General features: G+C 40.2%; 1 protein-coding gene across 18 annotated transcripts in view; it reads right to left on the reverse strand.

Annotated features, from left to right (window-relative positions):
• Positions 1–55: 55 nt before the first annotated feature.
• Positions 56–25,602, reverse strand: part of LOC121300773 (trinucleotide repeat-containing gene 6A protein-like) — a 141,812-nt gene continuing 116,265 nt past the window's right edge. For 10 of the 18 annotated variants that reach the window (XM_041229615.1, XM_041229612.1, XM_041229614.1 and 7 more), the window contains 20 exons: positions 25,059–25,106; positions 10,283–13,195; positions 8,971–9,168; positions 8,441–8,616; positions 7,979–8,059; positions 7,843–7,894; positions 7,620–7,756; positions 7,011–7,181; positions 6,369–6,494; positions 5,918–6,046; positions 5,635–5,712; positions 4,884–5,316; positions 4,193–4,330; positions 3,710–3,865; positions 3,412–3,552; positions 3,132–3,239; positions 2,808–3,026; positions 2,517–2,587; positions 2,145–2,284; positions 56–1,207 (listed from right to left, as the gene is read on the reverse strand). In XM_041229615.1, coding sequence (XP_041085549.1) covers positions 832–1,207; positions 2,145–2,284; positions 2,517–2,587; positions 2,808–3,026; positions 3,132–3,239; positions 3,412–3,552; positions 3,710–3,865; positions 4,193–4,330; positions 4,884–5,316; positions 5,635–5,712; positions 5,918–6,046; positions 6,369–6,494; positions 7,011–7,181; positions 7,620–7,756; positions 7,843–7,894; positions 7,979–8,059; positions 8,441–8,616; positions 8,971–9,168; positions 10,283–13,195; positions 25,059–25,106 — 5,891 coding nt within the window. In that variant the 3' untranslated portion in view covers positions 56–831. The remainder of the gene's footprint in view (positions 1,208–2,144; positions 2,285–2,516; positions 2,588–2,807; positions 3,027–3,131; positions 3,240–3,411; positions 3,553–3,709; positions 3,866–4,192; positions 4,331–4,883; positions 5,317–5,634; positions 5,713–5,917; positions 6,047–6,368; positions 6,495–7,010; positions 7,182–7,619; positions 7,757–7,842; positions 7,895–7,978; positions 8,060–8,440; positions 8,617–8,970; positions 9,169–10,282; positions 13,196–25,058; positions 25,107–25,602) is intronic. The other 8 variants (XM_041229624.1, XM_041229621.1, XM_041229616.1 and 5 more) reach the window with 8 other exon arrangements.

Below are 25,602 nucleotides of genomic sequence, written 5' to 3' on the forward strand. Positions count from 1 at the left end.
ATTCTTTTTTTCTTTTTTTTTTTTTTTTTTTTTTTTTTCTTTTTAATTTTTTTTAAATGATGGAAGAGTAAACATTTTCTCAAAAAAGTCTGTAAACAAGAGGGCACAACCTGGGCACCTCCAAAACAAAATTGAAAGCCTATTGAAAGTGCTGTACCCTCCTGGCTTGCAGGGTAGGTTGCAAGTCACAGCTGTGGCCACAGTTTTTTACACTGCAGAGCTAAATTCTTTAGTTTTAAAACACAAAAATTGGTGCAATACTATTTTTCTTTTTCTTCTTTTTCTTAAATCAAATAATCCTAAAAATCAGCATTTATAACTTGATCTTAAACTCCACAATACCAAAATAATGTAGGCATACATCAAGGCATAGTAGAGCACACACTTAAGAACATCCTTGAGTAAACATTTACACTTGAACTGCCACCTTCTCTGATACTGCGGATTATACAGAGAAACAGCATTCAGTGCAAAGTTAAAAAAGCTCATACTCCAACATTATCAGCAAACAAATGAAAAAAAAAAATTCAAATAAAACATGATGAACATACATAAATGAGCTCATTCTAAGCAGTTTTTTTTTCATATGAATAGCACTATCTGGAAGTGTAAATATATACTTTGTTTCACATTATAATATTGGCCTGCATGGTTCAAGTATTCAAACTGATATGTTTTGGGCTAAAACAAAAGTGGAAAAATGTGCAGAAAAGTAACTTGTTTCCACAGGTGACCCCAATTTGTAGGTTAAAAGTCCAAACTAGTACTCCCCCACCCCCGCCCACTAACTTATTACTTCTTGAGGTCACACACATCAAAAGGTGAAAGGTTTTACATGGACTCTCCACCTCCAGCTAGGTGGTCAACAGGGAGGAAAGCATTGATGGGCGACGGGCTGTTGATTCCCCGGGTGTCGTTGCTGCCTGGGGCTCCCCATAGGCTAGTGGAATATTTTGGGGCTCCCCAGAGCGAAGTGCCATGGAAGTCTCCACTGCCAGTTCCTGACAGCCCAGCACCATTCCAGTGATTCAGATCATTGCGGTTAGAGAATGAGTGGGAACCATCAATAGAGCCCATTCGGTTGTGACTGGATCCCAGAGCCTGCCAGCCAGGGGAGGGAGACATAGACTGGCCTTGTGCAAAGAAACGACTGATCTCCTCTTCACTGGCAAATTCAGCAAGGATAGTAGTGTTCCCTAAAACACACCTGGAGGAACAACCATGATTAAGAATGATGAATGCATATTTTCCATATGGGAGCAGCTATGAAACAAAACCTTGATGAATTTCAAAAGAATTGCAGTATCATCTTTTTAAATATTCATAAACAATTATAGGTTCCTGGAAAATGTGCTTCTTTAACACAATCAAATCAGAGATGAGGTTCTACATCAACTTCACTGGTAACTTGTGTTAATTAGTTATTTCATTTCTAAATCCTCCCAGGTTTTAGATCTCTGCCAAAGGATAGTGTTGACACAATAATCTTCATTAATCATAAACGTTACCCCCCGAAGTCTATTAATTTGACACTTGGTATCTTGTTTCTCTAACTTATACCCTGGTATATTAACCCTTTGCATTTATTCAGCGCTTTTTTCAGAGTAAGACAGGTTTAAAAAGGCGCTGAATCGCGAAAGGACACTCAGTACTGTATCTCCAGCCAAGCCCCACCCCTTGTTCACTGTATTTTTCAAATAGCTCTGTATAGACGTGCATACTGATAAATCCTCTCCTGATCACTCGTTTTATCATTCAATAATGCAATCCAAGTCATTATTTTATTACTATAACATCAAATAAAAGCTCTGTAAATATCTGTGACATTCTTTGAGCGCTGGATGTAAAAGCAGTTATTTCCTTTGTTGTCTGTGTTATCTCTGTAATGCATGGGGCTATGAGATACGCCCTCTTTTTCGGGTTCATTCAGCTCCTATTGGTCTTACTTGGCCGTTGAAAGGTTTTCTCCACTTTTTCCGGAGAAAAAACGACTAGAGACCTGTGATTTACGTCTTTTTGATGATGTCGGACAGGGTCCGACATCGGACTGGAAAGGGAAAATTGTAATGTCGGACCTTCCAACACCCTTCATTGGTGGAAACAAAACCTGGAAGGGAACCCATGGACTCTGGTGCCTTACTTACATGTGCAGAGATTTTTGTGCCTTGGCTGCCTCCTCCTTCGAACTGTATCGGACTAAAGCATTGCCGTGGGGCAGATTAAGGTGGAATGTTATCAGTGGACCGTGCTGCATGCACAGTGTTCGCAGGGTGGAGCCATCAATCTGTCAAAGAGGGAAATCAGATTGCTATAAAAATGTGTCTACATGTTTATAATGGTGGTGGAATGAAAACCCCCAAACCCCGCCCCACTTAAACACCCTTGTATTTGTATTTCAAGTTACCATATACAGCACATGAAAATAGTTTGTATCCTAAAGTGAATCACCAAATATAAGGGCCCAAGCTGTTATGTCCCTCCCTAGCTTTATTACGGTACTCAGTTAAATGACTCACTTGAGGTGTAAGATTTTTGAGAACAAGCCAATTGGTTGTTCTCCCTGAGCTGTTATCACTCCAACTGGAACCTGCAAGTACAAAAGTGAAATAAACAAACAATGATAACACTTATAATACTCATCACATACAGAAAGGGAAAACTAGCAGGTGGGCGGACTTGTTATTTAACTCATTATCAGAAGTCAACAGTACTGGATCTATTAGTAATTCTACTCTCTCTAATTTTCAGGTTACCAATGAAATGTACAATAACATCTCAATCCCACCTCGAAGCATTCCAGTTCTTACCAGGAGTGTATCTCGAGTCAGAATTCCCCCATCCTCCACCCAGACGGAGCGAGTTGTTTTCCCAGGAGGAAGGAGGCTTTTGACCTGTGAGCCCAGGCGGTGGGCGGGACGGAGCAGTGATGTTTTTAGATGGCAAAGGAACCTTCCACAGCTCATGAGCCAGAGAAGTGTTTGTGATTGGACCAGGTGGCCAAGTGGATTTGGAATCACTGTTTCTGGCTGTAAGGTGAGATAAATGTTACTGAGCAATAGGACAGCCTTTCATACACACTGCGTGTTAAACATGTCTGGCTTGCTCAGTTGGTTTGTGTCAAGGGATCTTACCCGAAGTGCTTTGTGCTGTACTGCTGAGGGAACCACTGTAGTTGGAGGCACGAATGGATGACCAGGCACTAGTTGAAGGCAGCGTGGTGTTCAGAGATGAGGTTGACCCTGCAATGAAGCAATTCACCCAGTTTTAGTGTTTGCAAGCAAAAACACACCACACATCCACAATATTAAATATTGGGTTACGTGTCATATTGCCCAGCTAGATCTTGCAAACAGAAAGGCGTCACTGTATCTTTCCTCCCAATGGGAGAATATAAATAAAGTGTTCCCATACCATTATTCCTGTCCCTGAGGTGATCAATGTCCCGAACAGTATTAATAGAGAGATTATTTATCACACTGCCAGGGGTGACGTAAGGGTCAGTTTCAGGGTCAATGTTTGGATATCCTTTCCATGGCTCACCAGGGCGAAATTCTAAAGACAAAACAAAAAAGGATTACAGCTCTGGCTTTCAACATCCTAGCAGTACTTGGGCATTAACCAACAGCATTTAACCGCAAGATTGTGCAACAGGATCTAGAGATTACTACTCAAGGGACCAAGTTTTAAAAGGCAGTTTTCCACGTCTTACCTGGTGGCCAATTGACATTGCTAGAGCCGTTAGGCGATTTGGCACGACTGGGCCATCCATCCCCAACAGATCCAGGAGGGCTGGCAGGAGAGTTGTTCATGAAGTCATACGGACCAAAGTGAGACTCTTCAAGCCGAAGCCCGGTTGAAATAGCACCTGCAATAGAACCATATAAAATTATTATTATTATTTTTTTTTTTTTTTCAAGTTTCCAGAACTATACAACACGTATTACTTTAAAACACAGTCAATGACTAGTAACCTGTCTCCAGACTCTCCATTTATCAAATACAGTAGATTAGCATTTATTTGCATCTCCTTAAGAATGCTGATTTTCTGACAAGTAACCTGATGTGTTACTTTAAATACTTCAATCAAACTGAATTTACAAAAATAGTAACACGTAGACAAACACATTCTCTTGATCTTTAGTAAAAGCAGTGCCTACCAATTCAACAAGCTGCACATTACCAATGCACTTACCAGGTTTGCTGGAGTTTTGATCTAATGATGCATTCACAGAAATGTTATCCAAAGTCCATTTCTTCAGTCGAGACTGGGGCTCTTTATAATTAATACTGCCAATATCAAGGTTGTTTACATTCAAATTTGAATTCAAGCCTGGAAAACAAACAAAACAAAAGAAAAAAACATACAAATGTAAATACGCAAGCGTGAAACTAAACTAAATAATCGAGTAGAAAGCTTTTTGACCAGAACATTCCGTCCGTCCCGTCCCCGAGACATGCCTGCTCTTCGCATATTGCCCTTCATGAAGTAAATTTAAAAATGCAAAAAGGCCAAGAGCCAGGATCTTAGTACACAGCTGGACATCTGTGGGAAAGACCATTCCTTTGCTCCCTTCTGATATGTCTTTTCCTCTCCAGCATGCACAATACAAATTCTGATCCAGCCCTATACCCTCTACCGATGTTTTTCTTGCAATTCATATAGTGTAGTGTGTACTCTATTTGAAACATGTTCATTACAGGAAGTATCACGTAATCCTTTAGGTTTTACATCAGTAGTGCACAAATCCTGTCTTCCGAGTCCACCAGGGGGCCCTCAAGGATTGCACAACCTTGTTATTTAACCAAATACTGATCTAAATGAATATCTGGTTGAAAGCAATACATTTGACCCTGCAAATTTGAGTAAAATCATATTTATTCACCTCTTGCTGATACAGTATTTTCTTGGCTTGCATACTTCCTCCCTGCCAGTTGATGGATGGGCGAGACTGGCCCTGGATGGCCATTAGTTAGTGGTGGACTAAGATGGCTATGATTGTGATGTGTGCCAGGAGCGTAACAGCCTGGCGCAAGATCAGGGCCAGACATCATGGGGTGCTTCACAGCTTGGTGCAAAATAGCATCAGACTGCCCTAAGTTAGGCTGGGGAAACCCACCTATAGGGAAGCTATTGAATGAATTGAGTGCTGGCGGCTCTTTTTGCAGCTCATGGTGGGGCATGAAGTTTTCCAGGAAGGACTTCATGGCAGGCTGATGGAGTTGTTGCTGCTGGGGGTGAGCCTGCTGTTTCATCAGGTTGGGGTCCAGCTGGCGTGGAGGCTGCATCATCTGCTGGGGAATGCCAAGTGGCCGACCCTGCAAGGGAGGTGTGCATGTTAAAAGACAGTCGGCACATTGACTAGCAACATCTGAATTAAATAATGGTTAATGCTATGCACAGACAGGAGATTCACTGTTCCTATAATTGTTGCAATCACAAGCACCATACTAAAATGTGCTAACAGAGAGAGATGAACAGTTTGTAATTTAATGTTTATTCATTTACGTTGTTGTAGATTAAGATATTTAAAAAAATTTAAAAAGTGCAAGAGACACAACAAAAGGATAACTCCTAAACCCGACACTTGTTTTATTGAAAATGAAACACAGTATCAACACTGGTGATAAACTTACTTGCTGGTCTTGCTGCAAACGCCCACCAGATGGCATGCTTCTCTGATTCTGAACTTTCTGTTGTTGCATCAGGAGTCGCTGAAATATCAGAGATGCAAGATGTGGGGGCTGACCACTTATTTAGTTTTCACATCATATATAGAGACTGAGGCATTGCCACAATACAGCCCACAAGCTTGGATCACATCACAAACCAGCAGTGTGATTTTAATAATGAATCTGACCCAGATGTTGCCACACACACCACCACCTTTTTATTTATTTATTTAAGAATTTGTCTTACCTGCAGCTGAGAGATCTGTGAGAGTTGCGACAGCTGGGAAAGCTGGTTCAGCATGGCTACCTGCTGAGGGCCAAAGAGTGGACTCAGGCCCCCGTTGTTTGGTGGATACTTCAATAATGATGCTGGAACCTGAGGAGAACAAAAAATAACTGAAGATGTTTAGATGTATTTGCTTAAAATTTAAAGAGAGAGAATACATCCTTATTAACTTGTAACCTCTTTGTTCTTGCTGGCCTTAGCTGCAGATTAAGGATAAACATTGTGGTACACCATTCAAATGCACAACAATGCAAATCTGAACAGTGCATTGGAAAGGAGGAGAAACGCTGTATGCAATTGTGTAAATAGGAAGCATCATGCACTTATATTTAAAACAACATGATAGGTTTTCTGTAAACCAGCCCTTTAACATGGAGCAGCACAAAGTAGCACAATGGACCCTGGTCTCTACCTGAGGGGAGAGCAATGGAGGAGGCACTTGAGCACGGAGATTAGGCTGAGATGAGTTAAGAGGTTGCTGCATGCCCCTGGCTTGTGCTGCTGCATTACTGCCACTGAACATATTGGGATTGCCATTCTACAGTTGGTGAAAAAGAAAGATAAAAAACACTTGCTACCATACACTTAGAATCACCAAATAAGAATACCATGGAGTGAAGGGCAAGCAATTAACTATAGAGAAGTGAATACAGCAATACTACCCATAACACTTCCTTGCATGGCCGCCTTCCTTACCTCATCCAAGTAAGAAGAGTTTGAGTCCCATGAAATGTAGCTACCTGGACAATCCCTATACCAGCCCTAAAACTAATTCAAGTCAAACTGAAATGATCCAAAAAAAATACAATGCAAGTAAAAGCTTTATTCCTAGTGGGTTGTACCACTTCAGTTTTTCTTTCCAACTTTAAATTATTATAATAAAAGCAGTATTATTGAGTACACTACAAGGCTGTACTCTGTAGGATTAGACTATAGTTAAAAAAAAAAAAAAAAAACATGTACTGAAATATCCCTTGAGGAATAGTTTAGCACTCTAGTAATGGATTTGTGCTGTTATAATTGGAAACCCTATTGTTAACACAGCAAGACTCACCTGTCTAACAGAATTCAAGTTTTGGATGCCCAGCCCTGCCACAGAGCCAAGGGTTTGATTAGGTAGTGCATTGTTTGAAGGGGGAAGCTTCATATTGTGATTAGATACAAAATGTACATTTTGGGGATCTTCTGCTACAATGTCATCATGCCCAGACATGGCCAAAGACAGCTGCACACATCACCAGCCAGAGCACCAGTGGTAACGGTTACAGAGCAGCGTCAGGAACAGGTTTGGAAGTGGAGAGATGAAAGCCCAGCATCACCAAGGTGGAAAAGAAAGGACGGAAGAAACAGAACACACAAGTTAGAATAATGCAGGAAAACAAAAACTAAACACTACTGCTACAGGCTAGAGAAAAGCTGGAAATGAAATAAGAGCGCCCTATTTAGATAAATTGCCAATGTCCCGGTAACTTCCCGTTAGGGGACTGCAAAAATTCAGATCACACTTCCTTTAAGATACATATTCTAAACTGCCAATTACAGTATGTAATGACCCAAGCACTTATTTCAGCTCAAATATTCAAAATCAAGTCTATTCCTGTGCATTATTTACTTGTGACAACATGAAAATAACAAATCCGGCTTAAAGCAAATAAACACGAACCTTATCATAGTAAGGGCTGCGTTCCACGGAAGACTCTTTGGAGATCTGTGTGCGGGAGCCAGAGCCCTTTCCTATAATATATTCTCCGGCATTTAGGCCATGCTTATCCATGTCCATTCTCTTGTCTTGCAGCATTCCTGCAGGAGAGGTAGGGATTTATGTTAGATAAAAGCAACTGTGAAAATTCATTAATTTTATCAAGAACAGGTAAACAAAAACATACCTCCCGACACCTCCATCTTATTGCTCTTTAGGGCTTCTTCAGAAGAATCCCTCTAAGAAGAAATGATTATTATTTAATTTGTTCATGTGTAGAGCATAATGACCACACAGGATTTATGAAATGGTCTTATACTTACAGAGAAACCAACATTAGAAAACTGCTTTACAAATTGATTCATCCATGTATCATCCTGTTTGTTTCCTCCTTTTATTATACCCTTTAAAAAAAAAACAAAAAAAACACACACAACACGTTACATTAACTGAAGTAATGGCTGCAAGACTTTATTCGTGCAATACAAAATGAAAGCTATCAGAGTGCCACGACCAACATCCACTTTGTATGCATAAAAAATGTAATCTGTGCACGTCAGGCTGCATACATTCAGACACCTGACTATTACTCTCAATAACTTCTTGTAAATAATGTCTAATCAGATTGGATGGGCTAGATCTAGAATTGGGACATGCGTACATAAGGGCACTTCTGTATATGTATCCCTTGTTTCTGGAGATAACATCTAAACTTTAAAATAAGAATGCTTATACTATAAAATGTTGACCAGACATGCAAACTGGGAACCTGTGAAAAAGTCTACCTTAGGAGGCATTTTCTTCATGTAAGGTGGCCAGTTTGAAGGCTGGTTCACCTCTTGTGAAGGGTTGCTGTTCCACATTCCAATCTCCACGTCCTCCTCCTCCTCCCAGCTGGGGTGACGAGTCCCTGGCATTGACATTTCATCACCACACCAGCCATCTTGCATAGGTTTGGGTCCTAGTAAATAAAAACACCAAAATAACAGTAATAAACAGAAAGGGTTAATACTGCATAGAAATATTTCACAGGTCAAGTGTTAAACCAAATTCTTGTGCTGCTACCAGTCCTATACCAGAACACCAGGTTTCAGACACAGTACTTTGGGCACAGAATCCCCCACTCTTCCCCTCCCCTCACAATCCAATGCAACTAACCTGTGGAGTTTAAGTAACAAGTTATTACATTTTTGTTTTTGGAAATGCACACATTTCGCACCACCACAAACACTAACACCACATTTTAGACAGAGAAAAAAAAAAGAATGTTAAAAAAAATAAATAAAAATGAATGAATGGACTCTGGCTGCCTTACCGGGATTATTTTGAGGCTGTTGCCCGACTGGAGTGTTACTCCAGCCAGCGTTCTCATTACCAGGCTCTCCCCAGCTGTTACCAGTGCCCATGGGTTTGCCCCATGCAGACGTTCCATTGTCTACAGTGGTAGGTGGAACAGACGGCTCTCCCCAAGATGATTCAGACTTCGGCTGAACACCATAAGGCTCTCCCCATCCTTTGGTAATTTATAAAATAAAATAAATAAAATGGTCTGAATGTAGTTCTAACAGTTTCAAACTGCCTAACATTGTCAGCTAAGCTACTTCAGGCCCTGAATTTCTTGCGAGTGCGTGTGTACCAAAAAAGCCTTAAAACAAACAATCTGCTGAGGTTTGGTATTACAGCAGATCTTCAGTTTTGGGAAATTAAATAAAAGAAAGAAAAAATTATATATATATATATATATATATATATATATATATATATATATATATATATATATATATATATAATATCTCACACACTGGGTTTAAGCATTTAAAACAAAGATGTTTCCAATCCTATTGAGAAAGGACTGACAAAAATCAAAGTTTAGGCCCATTGTTTTAACCAGTTCTTTTTCTGGAAACATTTTATTTAGGTAGACAAAAGCCTATTGTGTCCATCTACGAAGACACACAAACATATTAATCTTTCCAGAACAAAAAAAAAAAATGCGCTCCTCCCACCCCCCTCCCCCTAATACTTCTAGTGACTTCGTCTCAACAGACTAAACTACTGTATATGACCTGTTCCAATCAAGTTTGACACTACCTTCTAAATCACTACTAAACAACAGCACCAGAGCTTTATAAAACTAGGCTGATTACATCAGTAATCTCTATACAGGGTTTGTTTACACAAATGCAAGACCTATATTTAAACGTAATTTTCCACCAGATATTTATTTCATTTCACCTTCCACCTCATGCTTCAAATTCTCTCTTTAAAAATATCCCTCCACATAAATTGTTTTCTGCTGCTCCTGTTGCAGCAGTCATTTGGTAACAGCCTACTTTTTCACATTTAAATGCTAACTGTGCAGACTGGCCTTCAATATAAATGTGACAAAGGCGCTCTCAAAAGAGAGAATATTATTCCATGTACTTTAACCACCAAACAAACACTTACAACCTACACAATAAAAAAACCTAGTATGATACAAAGTATGGTGGTTTAAAGTAAAGTAAACACACAGATCCCCCAGAAGTACTGTGGGTAGCTCTTTACTAACTAAATAAAGCAGTACTAAGAATGCATCAAGAACTCATTGACAAATACCCTATAAAAAAGATAACAAATCAACTTACCAGGGCCACCACTGTTTTCTTTGTTCGTCATGGCACTTGGCGGTGGTTGCGACGGGTACTGTTGTTGTTGTACTTGTGCTTCCTGTTCAGATCCACTGCTACTGTTCGTAACGTTTTTATTCCACATGTTTACATTTTTGTATTTGTATTTGTTTGGATCTCCCCAAGCAGAGGTTCCGTCGTCAATTTCCATTTTGCGCCGAATAGTCTCTGGCGACGGTTCCTCCCAGCCTGTCGGCTCTTCCTCCTTTGGTGCGACTGGCACTGGCCCATTTATCCAGCCCGCAGGTTTATTGGTGGCAGATGAAGATGAAGACGGAGCTCCTCCCCAAGACAATGATCCACCACTGACATCCTGTGGTTTGTTCCAATCAGGAGAATTACTTGGCTTTGAAGGTTCACCCCAACCTTGAGACTGGTTATTAGTCTTTGACTGCTCTCCCCAACCTTGGGGCTGGTTATTAGTCTTTGACTGTCCTCCCCAACCTTGAGACTGGCTATTAGTCTTTGACTGCTCTCCCCAACCTGGAGACTGGCTATTAGTCTTTGACTGCTCTCCCCAACCTGGAGACTGGTTCGTCTTTGACTGCTCTCCCCAACCTTGGGGTGGGTTATTTGTCTTTGACGGTTCTCCCCAACCTTGAGAGTGGTTATTAGCCTTTGATGGTTCTCCCCAACCTTGGGGCTGGTTATTAGACTTTGACTGCTCAACCCAGCCTGAAGCACTGCTTGGGTTTGGATTGTTACTGCTACCTCCTCCTCCCCCGCCCCATGTATTAGTACCAGAACCAGATCTACCTGGTTCACTCCAGCCAGAAACTGATCTATCACTGTCGCTATCCCAGCCACCAGAACCAGATTTCTGAGGCTCACCCCACTGGTTAGCTTTTGGAGCTTCCCCCCACTCCTCACCCCGAGATGAAGTTCCCCAGCCTTGCTTTGATTTCTGTCCTTCCACCCATCCCTGTTTGACCTTATGTGCATCATTCCATGCAGAAGACTGATCTTCTTTGCTATTTCCCCAAGATTGATTGCTCTTGACCACTCCGGTAGAAGCAGAATTCTCATCCCACCCCCCTTGGCTGTTGGAGCCTTTGGTGTCTCCCCACCCTGTGGCAGGCTTCTGATTGGCCCACCCAGATACTGATGAGGTATCATTGCCGTTTGGGCTAGGTCCATCCCCCCACCCCCCTGAGTTGCAAGTCTGGGAAACTGAGCCTCCCCAGGCCTCTGTTCCAATGTCAGTCTTTTTCTCAATTTGCATTGAAGCTTCTATATCCCAGGCAATGTGTTGTCTGATCGCAGTCTGACCCCATCCAGTGTTGGAAAGGACACAGGGGTCCAAGTCCGGTCTGTTTGAAGTATTCTGGATTATCCCTTGTGGGTCAGCTTTTCTCCTGTCACGACCCCTGTGTCCATCCCCTTTTATTTTCTCATTTTGACTTCCAGTGCTTTCTGTGCTACCCTCACTTTCCACATTAGTAGCTGTAGATTTGCCCCATACACTGTTCTGATCATTCACTTGGGAAATCACAGAATTCTGACTACAAAGAGCATCGTCCTCAAGGGACTTCCATCCGTTTGTTCCCTTCCGACTGCCGTTCCCATTCATGCCATCACTGGAATGCTGACTAGTCGGCAGGTTGTTCCATTCCCCATTGGATAAGTTAGTGCCAGTGTTTGAAGAAGCACTTCCCCAGGCTCTCTGAATCCCTCCTGAGCCCACACTGTTCCCCGTTCCCCATGCCACATTGTGGGAGTTGACAGCACCCGATTCCCACGCTCCCCCTCGACCGCCAACCCCATTACTATTCTTAAAAGCAGCGCCTGCTGCTGATCCATTCATTGCAGACTGCACTAGAGTTGCATTCACAGTGTCACCAATTGACTGGCCTTTAGGGACTGGACATTTGTCTCCAGAGTAGTTCATGCCTGGCGCACCCCATGTCGTACCATAAGACCCGCCTTTAATTCCCTCATCATTGCTATACTGAGAAATGGAAGTGCCATTAGAAACTGATGAGGCCTGAAGTTGAGAAGGGTTTACTGTGCTCATACGCCAGGCCCGGGGCCCTGTAATGTTAGGCAGTTCATTCATCTGCATTGAACCAGTAGAGTTTGGTAAACTAGAGGTCATCATGTTAGTAGTGTTATTTGGTCCATTCGTTTCAGTGTTAAGGTTTTGAGGTTGCCCGCTTAAAGAAACCTTCTTTGTACCATTGACTTCAGATTCAGCATTCTCCTGAAGGCTTCCCCAGGATCCATGGATGGTACCACCCATGTTAGAGTTAATACTCTGATTGTTGGGCATTTGACCTATGGTGCTACGTTGAATATTGGTGCCATTATTCCCACTTCCCACAGGTCCTTGTGGATTATGCCCATTGTTTTCCAAAACAGGCCAGGCACCATGGTTGGCATTTGGGTTCAAAGTGCTTGGATTTACACCTCCTTTGTTTGAGGAACCTAAGTTACCCCATGCATTTATTTTACCATGACTTTCAGTTAACTTGCCGTTGGGACCTTCCACAGAACCTTGACATGTGCTTAACATCGAGCCATGAGATAAACCCCATGGCCCATTAATACTTCCACTGCCGACATTATTGCTGCCATTTTCAACCATAAAATGATTCTGAGAACTGCGTCCGTTGCCATTTCTATTGCCATCATGGTCACCAACAGCGTTCCCAGACGCCATTATACTAAGGTTTTTCTCAGACCCAGAGTTTGAGGCAGAGTCAGTGTCCATACATTCTGAAGCCAACTCTGGGTCACAGTCAGTAATTGAAGGCCAGGCTTCCTTATCACACCCGTCTACAACAACTTTGTCCCAGTTGGTGATAGAATCGCTGCCAGAAGAGCCAGGTCCCCAGTGGGAATTTTCATAATGTGATCCACCGTGATTCAAATCTGCACAGAGCAAGAAACAGGAGGAAAAAAAAATAGTGTCTGAATTATGTTAATGTTCCGTTTAAAAGTTAATCTGATCATGCAAAACTATTCCTACACTTAGATGCAATATTTTCAGGGTTTTCAATACACTAAGGTATGTGGCACTTACAAGGTAGTAGGGGGCACTGATCTCAACTGTAGAGCTGATTGGGGGGGGGGGGGGGGGGGGGGGTGTAACCCCACTTTTGAAAAAAGCCAGCTTGTAGTGTGTGACAAAGTACTCCATTAGTGCAATGAAGGAGCTTTATTTCAGCACTGCTCACATCAAGGCAAGATCAACAAGAAAAAAATTACTTAGAGCATCAAGGACCCTGCAATACAAGACTGTGTGGAATTGGTGACCTTTAAAATGTGTAGTTGTAATATGGGAAACGGCATGCTTCAGCTCCTATGCTCAACATTAGTCAAGTCCTGATCTGACAGCATGTACTGTAACACAAACAGCTCTTATGATTAAGTGTTACCATTTATTTTTCAGTAAAAACAAGTTTAAAAATTGCAACATGTTCATTCTGCTATTTTCGATATTAAATACAACACAGCATGCACATTGTGGTAATGAAATATCAAAAATATGAATCAGAAGAGAATTTTGTGAATGGCAGTTTACTTAGGCAGGGTGAAACAATGTCGGTTTATTGGAGTTCACAAAGCTTGGAAAGGTAACCTTTTCACTTTTTTGCTTAATTAGAGCTTTTTGCTGCATGACAGCCCTTCATTAATTATTTTCTTCACGTTAAGCTTTCAGGGCATTTAGTTAATGAATGTGTGCAACACAATCCTTAAGTGTATTTTTATTTTTCGCTGTACTTGTTCCAAGTTGCTTGAATGCAACTTCAATGTAATCAATTTTTTCCCACACAACAGTATTCGCACACACTTGGTCACCAACACAACTGTTACATGAAATGGGGTTATCATATTCTGCTGATGTTAATATACAGCACCTCTCTGCACTTAGCATTTGTATATCAGCTGATAAGGTTTCAGCTGATATCCCATCATGCTTTTTTTCTTAAAGGCATACTCTATACATGAACTCCAATACCTCAGAGAAGCACCTGGCTACATATTTACAATATCATAACAAAAGGAATACATGTGGTCTGAGGCATATGTATAAGCCTATATATTATGTACTATGCAATGCCTTACAGTATGGTCATACAAAATGGACTACACTATAAACAACTGTAAAATGTTTTAATAAACTAGCCAGCACACACAGTATTAGCCAATCAAGCCGATTTATTTTATATTAACACAAGCCTTCATGCATGAGTTTTATACTGACCAATACACTCCACTGGTCTGCTGACACCCATATAACTGATCACTGTAAATATAGTATCTTTAAAAAAAGTACGGAATAATAAAGGGTAGAAAAAAAACAAAAAAACGAATCTGTTCTGCAAGCCATGATTCAAATATAAAAAAGGCAGGACTAAACTGCTTGTATTATAATTGCTAGCTTGTGCAGAGAAATTAAATACAATACCAAAAAAAAAAAAAACTATCTGTACACCTATAATTGTAAAGCATGGCAGTACACTGGTTAACTCCAGTGAGGCAAAACAGATTTGTTCTGTGAAGTCTATGCTTAGTATTCCCAAAAGGTGCTGTGTTGAAATGTCTTTGTCCTTTTATAGGAGGACCTGCGAGTGTTTCAGCTGTGACTTCAATAAGCAGGTAGACCAATCTGAAAGAAACACAAACAACTTCCAGAGTGTCTACTCTTTGCTATCTGACTTGCACTGCAAGATGGCTGCCAAGGCTCCCTGAAGAACTCATCTTGTAATACTGCCAAGTTCACTAGATTCACCTCCCTTCACACCGGAGAAAGCCACATACAAAAATATGCTCCCTGAGGCAGAGCTTCACGCCTGCATTAGATACTCATCTTTTCATTACCATCTCTCTGAAGATGAAGCACAGACAACAGCCACTGTTATTTCTAGGAAATTGCAAGGTGAATTCCAGCCTTTGCCATCAGTGCACAGACGTTGATACTATAATGTAGCCAACAGAATCAAAGCAACAGTAACTAAACAGCACTGCGCAAGCTTTTCTGCAGATGTCCTCAAAATGGCACAGCGAACACTGCCAAACCTGCACGAACCCACACATGTAACAAATGCTTTTAGGTCAAAAATTTAAAACGGCGCAGAACTTACTGCATTTATAAAAAAGAAAGTATATAACCTACTTTAAAAAGCACAGAGAAACAAACAAGTGTTAGGCTGTCATCATAACCTGGTTCCCTGAAATAGAAATGTAACCATTATCTCGTGGATATTAATTCTTTGATATCGTCTAACCAGAACAGATATTCCAAAGCTGCACACAGTGCCAGTGACGCAGTCGAGCCCGCCCTCGAGGGTATAAAGACTGCGGACACCAATATCATCATCATCATCATCATTTTTGCTTCAAGACTTGCTTCAATAATGAACGCAGAGACCTTGAAGGTTAATTGTTACACTTTTCTATTTCATGGGAACAGGGTTATGAGAATAACCTAACGTTCCCTCTCAAGTACGAAATGTAACCATTACCTCATGGGTATGAATACCAAAGCAGTTGCAAGGAAATATTTCAGACCAACTGGAATGCCACAAGGCTAAGCCAATGGCCACCTTGTGCATTACCATGAGGGACCCCAGTACAAGTAAAAAAAACAAAAAAAAAAAAAAACCACTGAGGTAGAACTCGCCTCTATGTTTATGCTGTAAGGGTCAAGCTCGAGGCCACCCTTAACACTTCTTCCAAAACCAGGGTTTTGTGGCTCCATGACATTCAGTCGATAAAACCTAGTAAGGTATGGGAAGTAGCCCACACCACTGCATTGCGAATGTAATTGACAGATGCACCCTGGAATAAAGCCCACAGGAATTACCATACCCATGTAAGGAATGAGCAACGAGCTTTTCTGGAGTAAGCAAGTTGGCCAGCTCATAGGCAGTCTTGACTCCGTCTGTGATCCATTTGGGCAGCTTCTGCCTAGACAGGGCTCATCATGGAACTTGTTCCAGAACAGACAACACATTGTGCAGGACTGCCTCAAACATTTTATCTTGTCAACACAGCACGCCAAAGCTTGCACTGGGCCGAGCGTATGGAGCTGCAGCTTCTGGTCAGACTGGAAGAAGTTTCTGAATCCAGACTGGGTGACATGGCATGCCAAGATAGTCTTCGGCAAAAAAAGCAAGGATTGGTACAAACCGTAACCTTTGTCCTGGCTTCTGCAAAAAATAAGCAGGCTATCGCAATCAAAAATGCTTGCATCTCACCCACCCGCTTAGCAGATGTGCCTGCAAGCAAAGAAGCTGCTTTCAGTCTAAGCTGGAGACTGGGCAAAATGAACCAGTCATCTAATAATGAGTCTCAAATGGGGCTAGCATAGCTTTCCTGCTCCTCGAAAAAGAGCTAGAGGCGCCAAACGGCAAAACTAACTCGTATGCTGTTCTCCAAAAGTGAACCGCAAGTGTGCCACTTTTTATGGGGATATGAAAATAGTTATCTTTGAGGTCCACCTTGGTGAATCAATTGCCTGGCCTGAATGACTGCAACTAGCTGTTACATCGTCACATTTGAACGCAAGATCGAGGATTGGTTTGAGGCCACCACAGCGCCTGGGCATGGAGTAGAACCTGTCCTACAATTAGGAGGGGTGTACCACATGGAATAGCCTGTTATTGCAGCAGAGCTACTACCTCCTGAGACACCACAGCGGTGTCCTGTGGGTCCTTGAGTGACGCTGCAGTCACACCCCAAAATGGAGGGGGTCCATGCTTGAACTGCAGTGAATAGCCGGTATGAACAGTAGCAAACACCCAGATGTCTGTGGCGCACAAACGCCAATACTCCAGATGGCTACCTGAGAAGGGCCGCTGCTCACCTTGTGGCTTTTGCCTCTGCGCCGGGATGCGGTCTGATCGCAGGCGCAGCTGGCTGTGCTGGTAACTTAAGCTGCTGAAAGGGATAAAACCCAGGCATATGCAATACTGCAAGCCATTTACAGCAAGAATGTGCAGTTGCTGCCTCAGCTGCTAAAGTCAGTAACAGGACTGTCAAGAAGGCCTGCTTGGTACCAGACTGAGGGTTACAGAAACCCGGTTGGTAACAGGTAGGAACCGGAACGTAACGGAGCAAACTTTGTACCCAAAATGCACACATGCCTGTGGGAACTGCTGCCCAGAGCTTCTCTTTTCCCAGGTACGTGGCTCACCCTTGGCAGAGCCATGGGGTGAGGACAGTTGCCTCTCTACAAGAGGGTGATGGGGAAGAGCACTGTACAGGTGAGGGACGCAGAGAGCTCTGTAGCGCTGCACGAGAAACGTTTCTCCAACGTACACTTGGAGAAAGCACACAAAACCTTGCAGAAAAGTAGTTTACCAGTGCCTTAGGCACGCTGGCCTTGCATACATTACAGGGATAAACCTAGTCAATATGTAAATAGCAATCAATGTACACTTGTTGCCTCAGCTTGCTAAAAACAGCAACTGGACTGCCAACAAGGCCTGCTTGGTACCAGACTGAGGGTTATAGAAACCTGGTTGGTAACAGGTAGGAACCGGAACTGTACCATACCGGTTTTGAAAATACACGGACGTATACCTGTATAGCTTCTGGCTTAACACAACACAGCCCTAAGACTGGAGGAAGCCTACTGTCACTGACAGCCTTCACAGCGGTAACTAAACACTGCGGGATGGACTGCAGGCAGTCAGACACGAAGCAGAGCAGAGCCCAGCTACTGCCAGTGAATCGGAAAGGTAAACTTGTTTGTTGTAAAAGTACCGGCTGGAACGGAAGCAGGTCTGGGACCTAGTTACCACAGGAGAGAGATAGGGATGCCCACCTAACACTTTTTGGCTAACCAACAGATTGAAACCCAAGGAAAGCCCACTGCTACAGCTACAACAGTCTTCACACTAATTCTGCAAGCAGATCTTAATGTGGTACAGAGACATTGTGGGAAAAACTTGACCCAGCGTACGTGTCTGTCAAACGTCGGACAGCTGAGCCCAGCCGCCGAGCTAGTATATTTCTGTAAAGCAGAAAATACATAAAAAACTATTTGTTCTCACATAAAATAGTAAACAAACAGTTACTGTTATTTTAATATATTTATAATAAAATATTTTTATTTTAAAATTTAACCGAAGCAGAGAGCACCAGTAGCCGGCTTAAGTGGTTCGATCCCGGGAAAGGGGCAGCAGAGCTTCCAGCTTTGTGCAGCGCACAAAGCCGCTGAGGGACTAATGAAGTAATTTCTACTACACGTAAAAACAATCTCAATAAGTGATAAACACAAGCAAACAAATCAGATATAACAGTTTATTACATAACTTTCTAACTTCTGTTTGTAGATCTCGTTCTCAGATTGGTGAAAGAAAAAAAAAAAAGACGTTTTGAGTGACTGCAGTTTCTAATGACCTTGAGGGCATGCACGACTGCGTCACAAGCACTACATGCAGCTTTGCAATATCAATTCAGGTTAGACAGTATCAAAGGATTAATACCCATGAGGTAATGGTCACATTTCGTACTTGAAAGGGAACAAAACTAAGAAGTTGTGGCGAAGAAGATGCAACGGACGAAATCTGTACGTGCCAACTCAAAACTTCATTTAAACACTCTACGATGTGACTGGTGAAATAACTGAGTTCAAAGAACACTTTCCAGGTTGATATGGTAACCTTTTCAATTTTTTGTTTAATTACAGCTTTTTGCTGCATTACACCCTTCATTAATTATTTTCACAGCATTTTGTTAATGGCACATGTCCAACACAAACATTGTGTATTTTTATTTTTAGCTGTTCTTGTTCTAAATTTCATGAATGCAACTGTTCAATTTAAAACTACATTTTTAAGCAACAGTAATCACACACATTCGGTCACCATCGCACCAGTTGCAAGAAACTGGGATTACCATGCTGGTGTTAAATTTAATATTACAGCACTTCTCTACACTTGCAATGACGTCGCTGGCTGCTAAGACATCATGTTGGCAGGCAAAAAGCACCATCTATAATTTAAGCACGGTACAAAACAATGCCCGATTCATGTTGTGCTGTTGGGTGCACTAACAGAAGAGGACAGAAATATGGATTATTCTTCAACAGCATTCCTGCCGATGCAGACAGGAGGGCAAAATGGATTTCAGCAATTAAAAGTAAACAAAAAACAAAAAAATACTGGACCCATTACACACGTTTGTGTAGTGAGCACTCCATAAAATATACAGGTGGTTAGTTCTGATATTACGTTAGTAGTATGAAGTTTAAAATGCTTACTTGTATTACCATTTTTGCAGAAATATTTAGCTATACAATTAAAACGGGTCTGTGATTCCCAGTCCTTACATAAAATATTGTACTGTTCCCAAAAAGCATAATGCTACATTCATTATCTTACTGAACTTCAATATAAAATCACTAACCAGCCGTTTAGACTTGTTTAAAAGCACAAATGAAAACAGCATTTATCTACATGTAATTGCAGGTTACCTGCAAAGTAAACAGAAGTGTTTATGTACATACGCCTAGCTTAACCACAGTGTTAATGCTGTGCTCAATTTTGCACAGCATAGTACTTCACAGTAACTCAGCTGTCACGAGTTGATTTTACAGGAACACGTTCTACAGATTTCAGTTACTGACGAATCCCTAGTTTATCCTTTTATTAAATGATGATACTGTAGTTTATCTATGTTTTCTGAGTATAGTATGCAAGTTAAACGCTTCTATAGCACTGTATATAATGTACATCCATGGACAGGAAACATCCGTGCAAGATGTTGATCTTTTCTTGTTTGCTGCTGCTAGCACTGTATGGACAGCCCCAACATGTCAGAAAACCTCGCCGAGACCAGCCACACATGTACAATGCCCAAACTTGACCTGTCCATCATCATTAATGGCTACCCATGTATTTACCGGGGGGTCACTTAGGCTATAGGACTTACTCGCCTTTAAAATATAATTAAGATATTGACGCTGAATATTGAATACTATAACTTTGTTTCTGAAAAAAACTTGTTTTTTTATATGAAATACTTAATTGAAAGACAATTACATAAGTGGAAAAACAGTAAATACAGTATTCAGAAAAGTATTATTTCCTTAAATATCCATTCCTTTTTATAAAAAGCAAAAGTATTAATCGAATTTCGTGATTGTACTTGGTCAAGCGCATATTCCTTTTGTTACTAGACGTGTTCCGTAAGGAGAAGGAAGAGAGCTAGGAAAAGGAGCATGGAGCTGAATATCTGTAGGCCATGTGCTAAACTGTATCTATTTCCATTCTGAAAAGAAACAAGTGGCCTAAACGGAACAATTGTACATCCTCTGGAGTGGTCTGTGTTCATCTTTATACTGAAGGTAATATACCCACAGCCTCACATTTGTACTGAAATGTTTCGTCAATATGCAGAGCAAGGGTCACATACCAAGAATTTGACATTTCTTCTATCTTATTAACTCCTTATTTTGGAGATGACAAGTGTGTTTGTTATTAGTGTGCTGTGTGGAATCTATGTAACTTGTATTTGCCACCCTTGCTGTTTTGCCTGCCAGTATGGCTCTGGGGTCACGTGACAAACTCCTCAATAGTCTTCATATTATTGGTTTTGGTGTACTACTTAAAAGCTTGTGTATGTTGCTGTAGCTGAAACACTATTTGGTGATCTTTCCGAGACTTTTTTACTGCAACTTGCCTGTTAAAATGTACTTAAAATGACTGTCAAAATCATAGCCTTAACTACAATACACTAGGCAACACACATCCAACTAACAGAACACCTGCTTCTAGTTATAATAGAAATGAGTTTACACTGGGCAGCAAAACAGTAACAGCATTAGCCAGACCCAACTCCAGACTCACAACAGACTACATGAATACTAATTGCAAGAAATATAAAATTCCAAACATGAACTTCCATAAGCCTCTATGCTACAACATGGTTAGCAAAGATTGCAAAAGGATCAGTTTCACTACTAAAATATGCATTACACTGGAATGTATTTGAACCAGTCAACCATACAAAATCCCAGGGGGCAGGCAGGCTAAAGATTGAATTGAACAGTAGTGCAGATCACACATTTAGATTTCGTTACAAGAAACAAATAGCTTGTTTCAATGCCAAGCAAAGCTCATTTCACATACACAACAAAAAAAAAACAATATACAGTAAACCGTACACCAAGTCCGTTTACTGGCATCTCAAACTTGTCTTAAAAAGGGCAACTACCTTTTCATTCTTATTGCAGTACAACATTTTCCCTTAAGTTGAATCAAAGATAAATAATTGAGGAAGTGTTATGTCTACCGGAAAGCAAAACAGGTTACATGTACATGTAGTCTAGACATCCAAATAAAAAGATGGTATCAAACAAATACTGTACCTACATGGGCTGACCAGACAATGAGAAGCCATTGTACCAGATACATGCGGCAGTTTGCATCATGTTACAAAAAAATAAATGGTAAACTAGTAAAGGGGCAATGGCATTTATTTACAATATTTAGCCTTTTGGTATGAATTTTATTAAATAAAAATATGAAATACTAAAAATTGAGTTTACCATTTACAGCTACTAATGCCATCAAACATACTTAATGCATTCTGCTAGTGTAATGTTGTCACCCATTAAATAATGAAGTCACAAAAGTATTTTTGGAATCCCCTAAATACATTTTCCCCAGAGCATATAAATATATGCAATTGCCATTAAAACACATACTTTCTTAAAAGCAGGTTTATTACAAGAAAAATAACCCACATAACCCAGCTAAATAATTCTCCATTTCCATTTGTTTTCTAGGGCTACTGATGTTCCACAATCGCAGAATCAGGCATTTAGTGTTGCGAGGAGAAAACACAACTCCAGTTTGCTGCTGCATTTTTTGTTTTTTGCACTACACCCAGCCAAGTTGAGTTACTTCATCATGTGACTTCACTCACGTCTCTTGAGAAACTCAACACAGCAGCTCCACCAACAAAGAAAAAAAAATGCAATGTTAAAACATTTTCTGATTATATGTATGAGGACGATGGGACACTATTCTGCAAATGTTGCCATTTGATTTATCACGTACGAGTCAATACTATTAAAAGATCATATTGCCAGTCAAACACGTAAACAAGAAAGCAAAAAAGGAAAAAAAAGATTGAAGTAATGCAAAGTCTTCTATGCTGAAAAACAAAGTGGGGCTTTCCCCGAAGCAAGCTAAATGAATTGCTTATTTAAATCAGGTGTGCAATTAAAAAAAAAAAAAAGCTAGAAAAATCTACTTGACTGTCCCAGCTTTTATTAAAGAATAAACCCAATCAAATTACTGATTTGATTTCCTTAAGTCAAAACAAAACTGAGCCCATGACACAAACAAAAATAATAATTAAACTAAAAGAATTCAAACTGTCAGAATTTCAGGTAGGAGATCACCAATTGCACTTGTACTCACATTTTTTCAGAAACGTCTATTTGAAAAAAAAAAATGTTTACATTTCAAACTAGGTAATCGTAGGGTATATTCATCATAGTGAAAACGTTGTTCTCTTAATCATCTTCCGATTCCCAGCTGTTTAGAAAGGTATACTTTCAGTGGATACTTGTCCTATATACACAAGCTGAAAGTCACGTCATGTCAGTCAAACCTCAGACAGGTAGAATGTTCACCGGAGCGGAAGGGTTAAAGGATCTGTTTCTAAACTATATTACCCAGAAGAACAGCGATGAAGCTTGTTTAATATATTTTGGTTTCCTATATGGCCATTGGATAAAGAAAAATAATTTTGTTTAGTGGCCGTTTCAGTGGGAGACTGAGGGTAGGGTACTCAGTAGAGAGTCGAGCCAGAATTCGGAGAAGGCAGCAGTTTCGAAAGTTTAATAAAAAATAATTAAGTAAATTTATAGCTTTACAAACCTACTGCCAACCACTCGATTTAAGTAGCCTTAAAAAAAAAAAAAAGCTAAACCATTACATATTAAATAGTTGAGGTTTCTGTAATTATGTTAAGTATCTTCCTAGAGCTGGCAGTCAAACTTTACTGCGCTCATATTGCAGACAAAGGCAATTTAACAGTATTGTTGCATTAATTTAAATGTTTGTTATGAATTAAAAGGATGTGTATGTGTATATTTATCTATTTGTTTGAGGTTTAGTTACTCTAATTCATTTATATGATACTTGTCCGACGGATAAAGTATTAATGTTACAACTTCTTGTTCCTCACACAAATATTGTTGTTCTGGGTGTCGAATTGAATTGCACACCACTGTTAATTATCTTAGTTCATCCCCCCCACCCCACTCTACCTGCATTTAATAAAGCCATACATTACCAATGTTAAACCATAACTGTTTAATGAAATCAGACAATGAAGTAAAAAGTTAAGCTATTTTTCTAGCTAAACATTTCTTAAAGTAAATTGATCACTTTACTGTTAAAAGGATGTAGTCACTACACACCGTTTGCTTCATCAAGACATTGCCTGGAGATGCATCTTATATTTCGCAAACAAGGCATAATTAGCAAAGAACCAATTGAGAGGATTCACTATGCATTTACATTAAAAGGGGCTCTAATTAAATTACAAATCGGGTGATGCACAGCTGTGAACCTGTGTAGCAACGAGTCAGTCATGCCTTTTTTTTCACATTTTATCCTGGTTACTGTAATGCCAGTAAAACAGTATACTTCATTTGTGGAATATTGTAAATAGGATTACTGTAAAATGTCATTGCTGGACTATTACTAATGTCAGCAATGAGCCAATTGATGTTTATAAACATTATGACATGTGTATTCAGTTGTTTTATTACAGCAACAAGAGTGATTGAAAATCTTGGCTTTAATAAATGTTTAAAAATACAATAAGAAAAGTGTGGTACTATTTATTAATGACTTATTCTAACTATCATTATATTAATGTTCAAATGCAATGTTTATCAACACATTGATAAAGTGGAAAAAACTGAATTGGTCATTTTAAAACAATCTGCTACTCCCCACAATGGAAAATCAGTAACCCAAGTTCAGTGTCCAGCGACAGATTAATAAATAGGTCTCTCCCCCCGCCCCCCCCCCACAGTAAAAAAAAAAAAAAAAAAAAAAAGCTTACTTCAAGGTCTAAAAGTAGGTTCAAGATATTTTACGATTAAACATAACGCAAAAAAAAGTCATTCAAAACTGATCTTCTCTAGAGTTATATATAACAAATGTTCATAAATATTGAAATGCTTACCTATCACTGAATTAAGCAAAAAAAATAACACACACACGAAATGTCCCCTTGCACAGGACAGAACAATTTTTAGCAAAAATATTTCCGATTTCTAGCAGAAATATTTCCGATCTTTGATGCAGCTGGTGTCTTTTGTTGAAGACATTTTAAAGAAACCATGCAGCTCTATGCAGTGTGTTAAATTCACCGGAAACAAATTAAACCGGCTGCCAGGTTCCTAAATGCAGTGTGACAAGTAGTGCGTCCATAATGCAAACGTTTGCTGTATTTAATATGTATATTTCACTATTATTTCACAAATTGTGAACTCCGTAAAAAAATACATTAAACAATGCAGTGATCAAATAAAATAAGTAGTATAGATGAATCAGAACAGGGACAGGACGACAACAAAACTAGAATGCAACGCATGTAGTGTATATTTAAATAAAAGTTTTGTATCGCACACTTAAAATGGCATGAAACACTGCTAGCGTTCACCATATATGCTTAAAAAGATAAATCCCACAAAGCACCAGGCACACAAACCACCACAGAGGTGTATAGAAAACACATATCTTTTATTCACCTGACTGGTTAGGAGAGTGGCTGACCAAATCCCGTATGGGGGGCATGCCTACGAGAAAGCAAGGCCACAAGAAAAGGTTCAGGAGAAAGTTGTTCTGGCTGGCTTGCTAAACTTTACAGAGCAGTTGCTTTATTTAGCACATTAACAGTTTAGTACCCTGCATTTATAGAATTTAGCAAACATTTTTACATGCGCATTTTATATTCTTTAAAAGTTAACCAGGAGAACCATTAACATCTCATACCCAATGGGTTCCTGACAAGAAATCATTTGAATGCATACAGAGAAGTTATTAAAACAAACCCATGTTAACATGGGAACCGCAATTATAATCCTGTAATTCCAAACTCATGATGAACAACTGAATCAAGATGAACACTACTGGGTTGAATTATGTCGTCGTACCATTTCTTGTGCTACCAATAACATTTTTTCCTGATGAATCTTTTCATACCTTAACTAAAGCAGTGTGGACTAAAACTACTGATAATTCCCTATCATTATGGCTCCATGTTTTATGTTTGGACTAAACGTTTAATATACC

Source organism: Polyodon spathula, chromosome 26 (genome assembly GCF_017654505.1).
Source record: "Polyodon spathula isolate WHYD16114869_AA chromosome 26, ASM1765450v1, whole genome shotgun sequence".
Lineage (NCBI taxonomy): Eukaryota > Metazoa > Chordata > Actinopteri > Acipenseriformes > Polyodontidae > Polyodon > Polyodon spathula.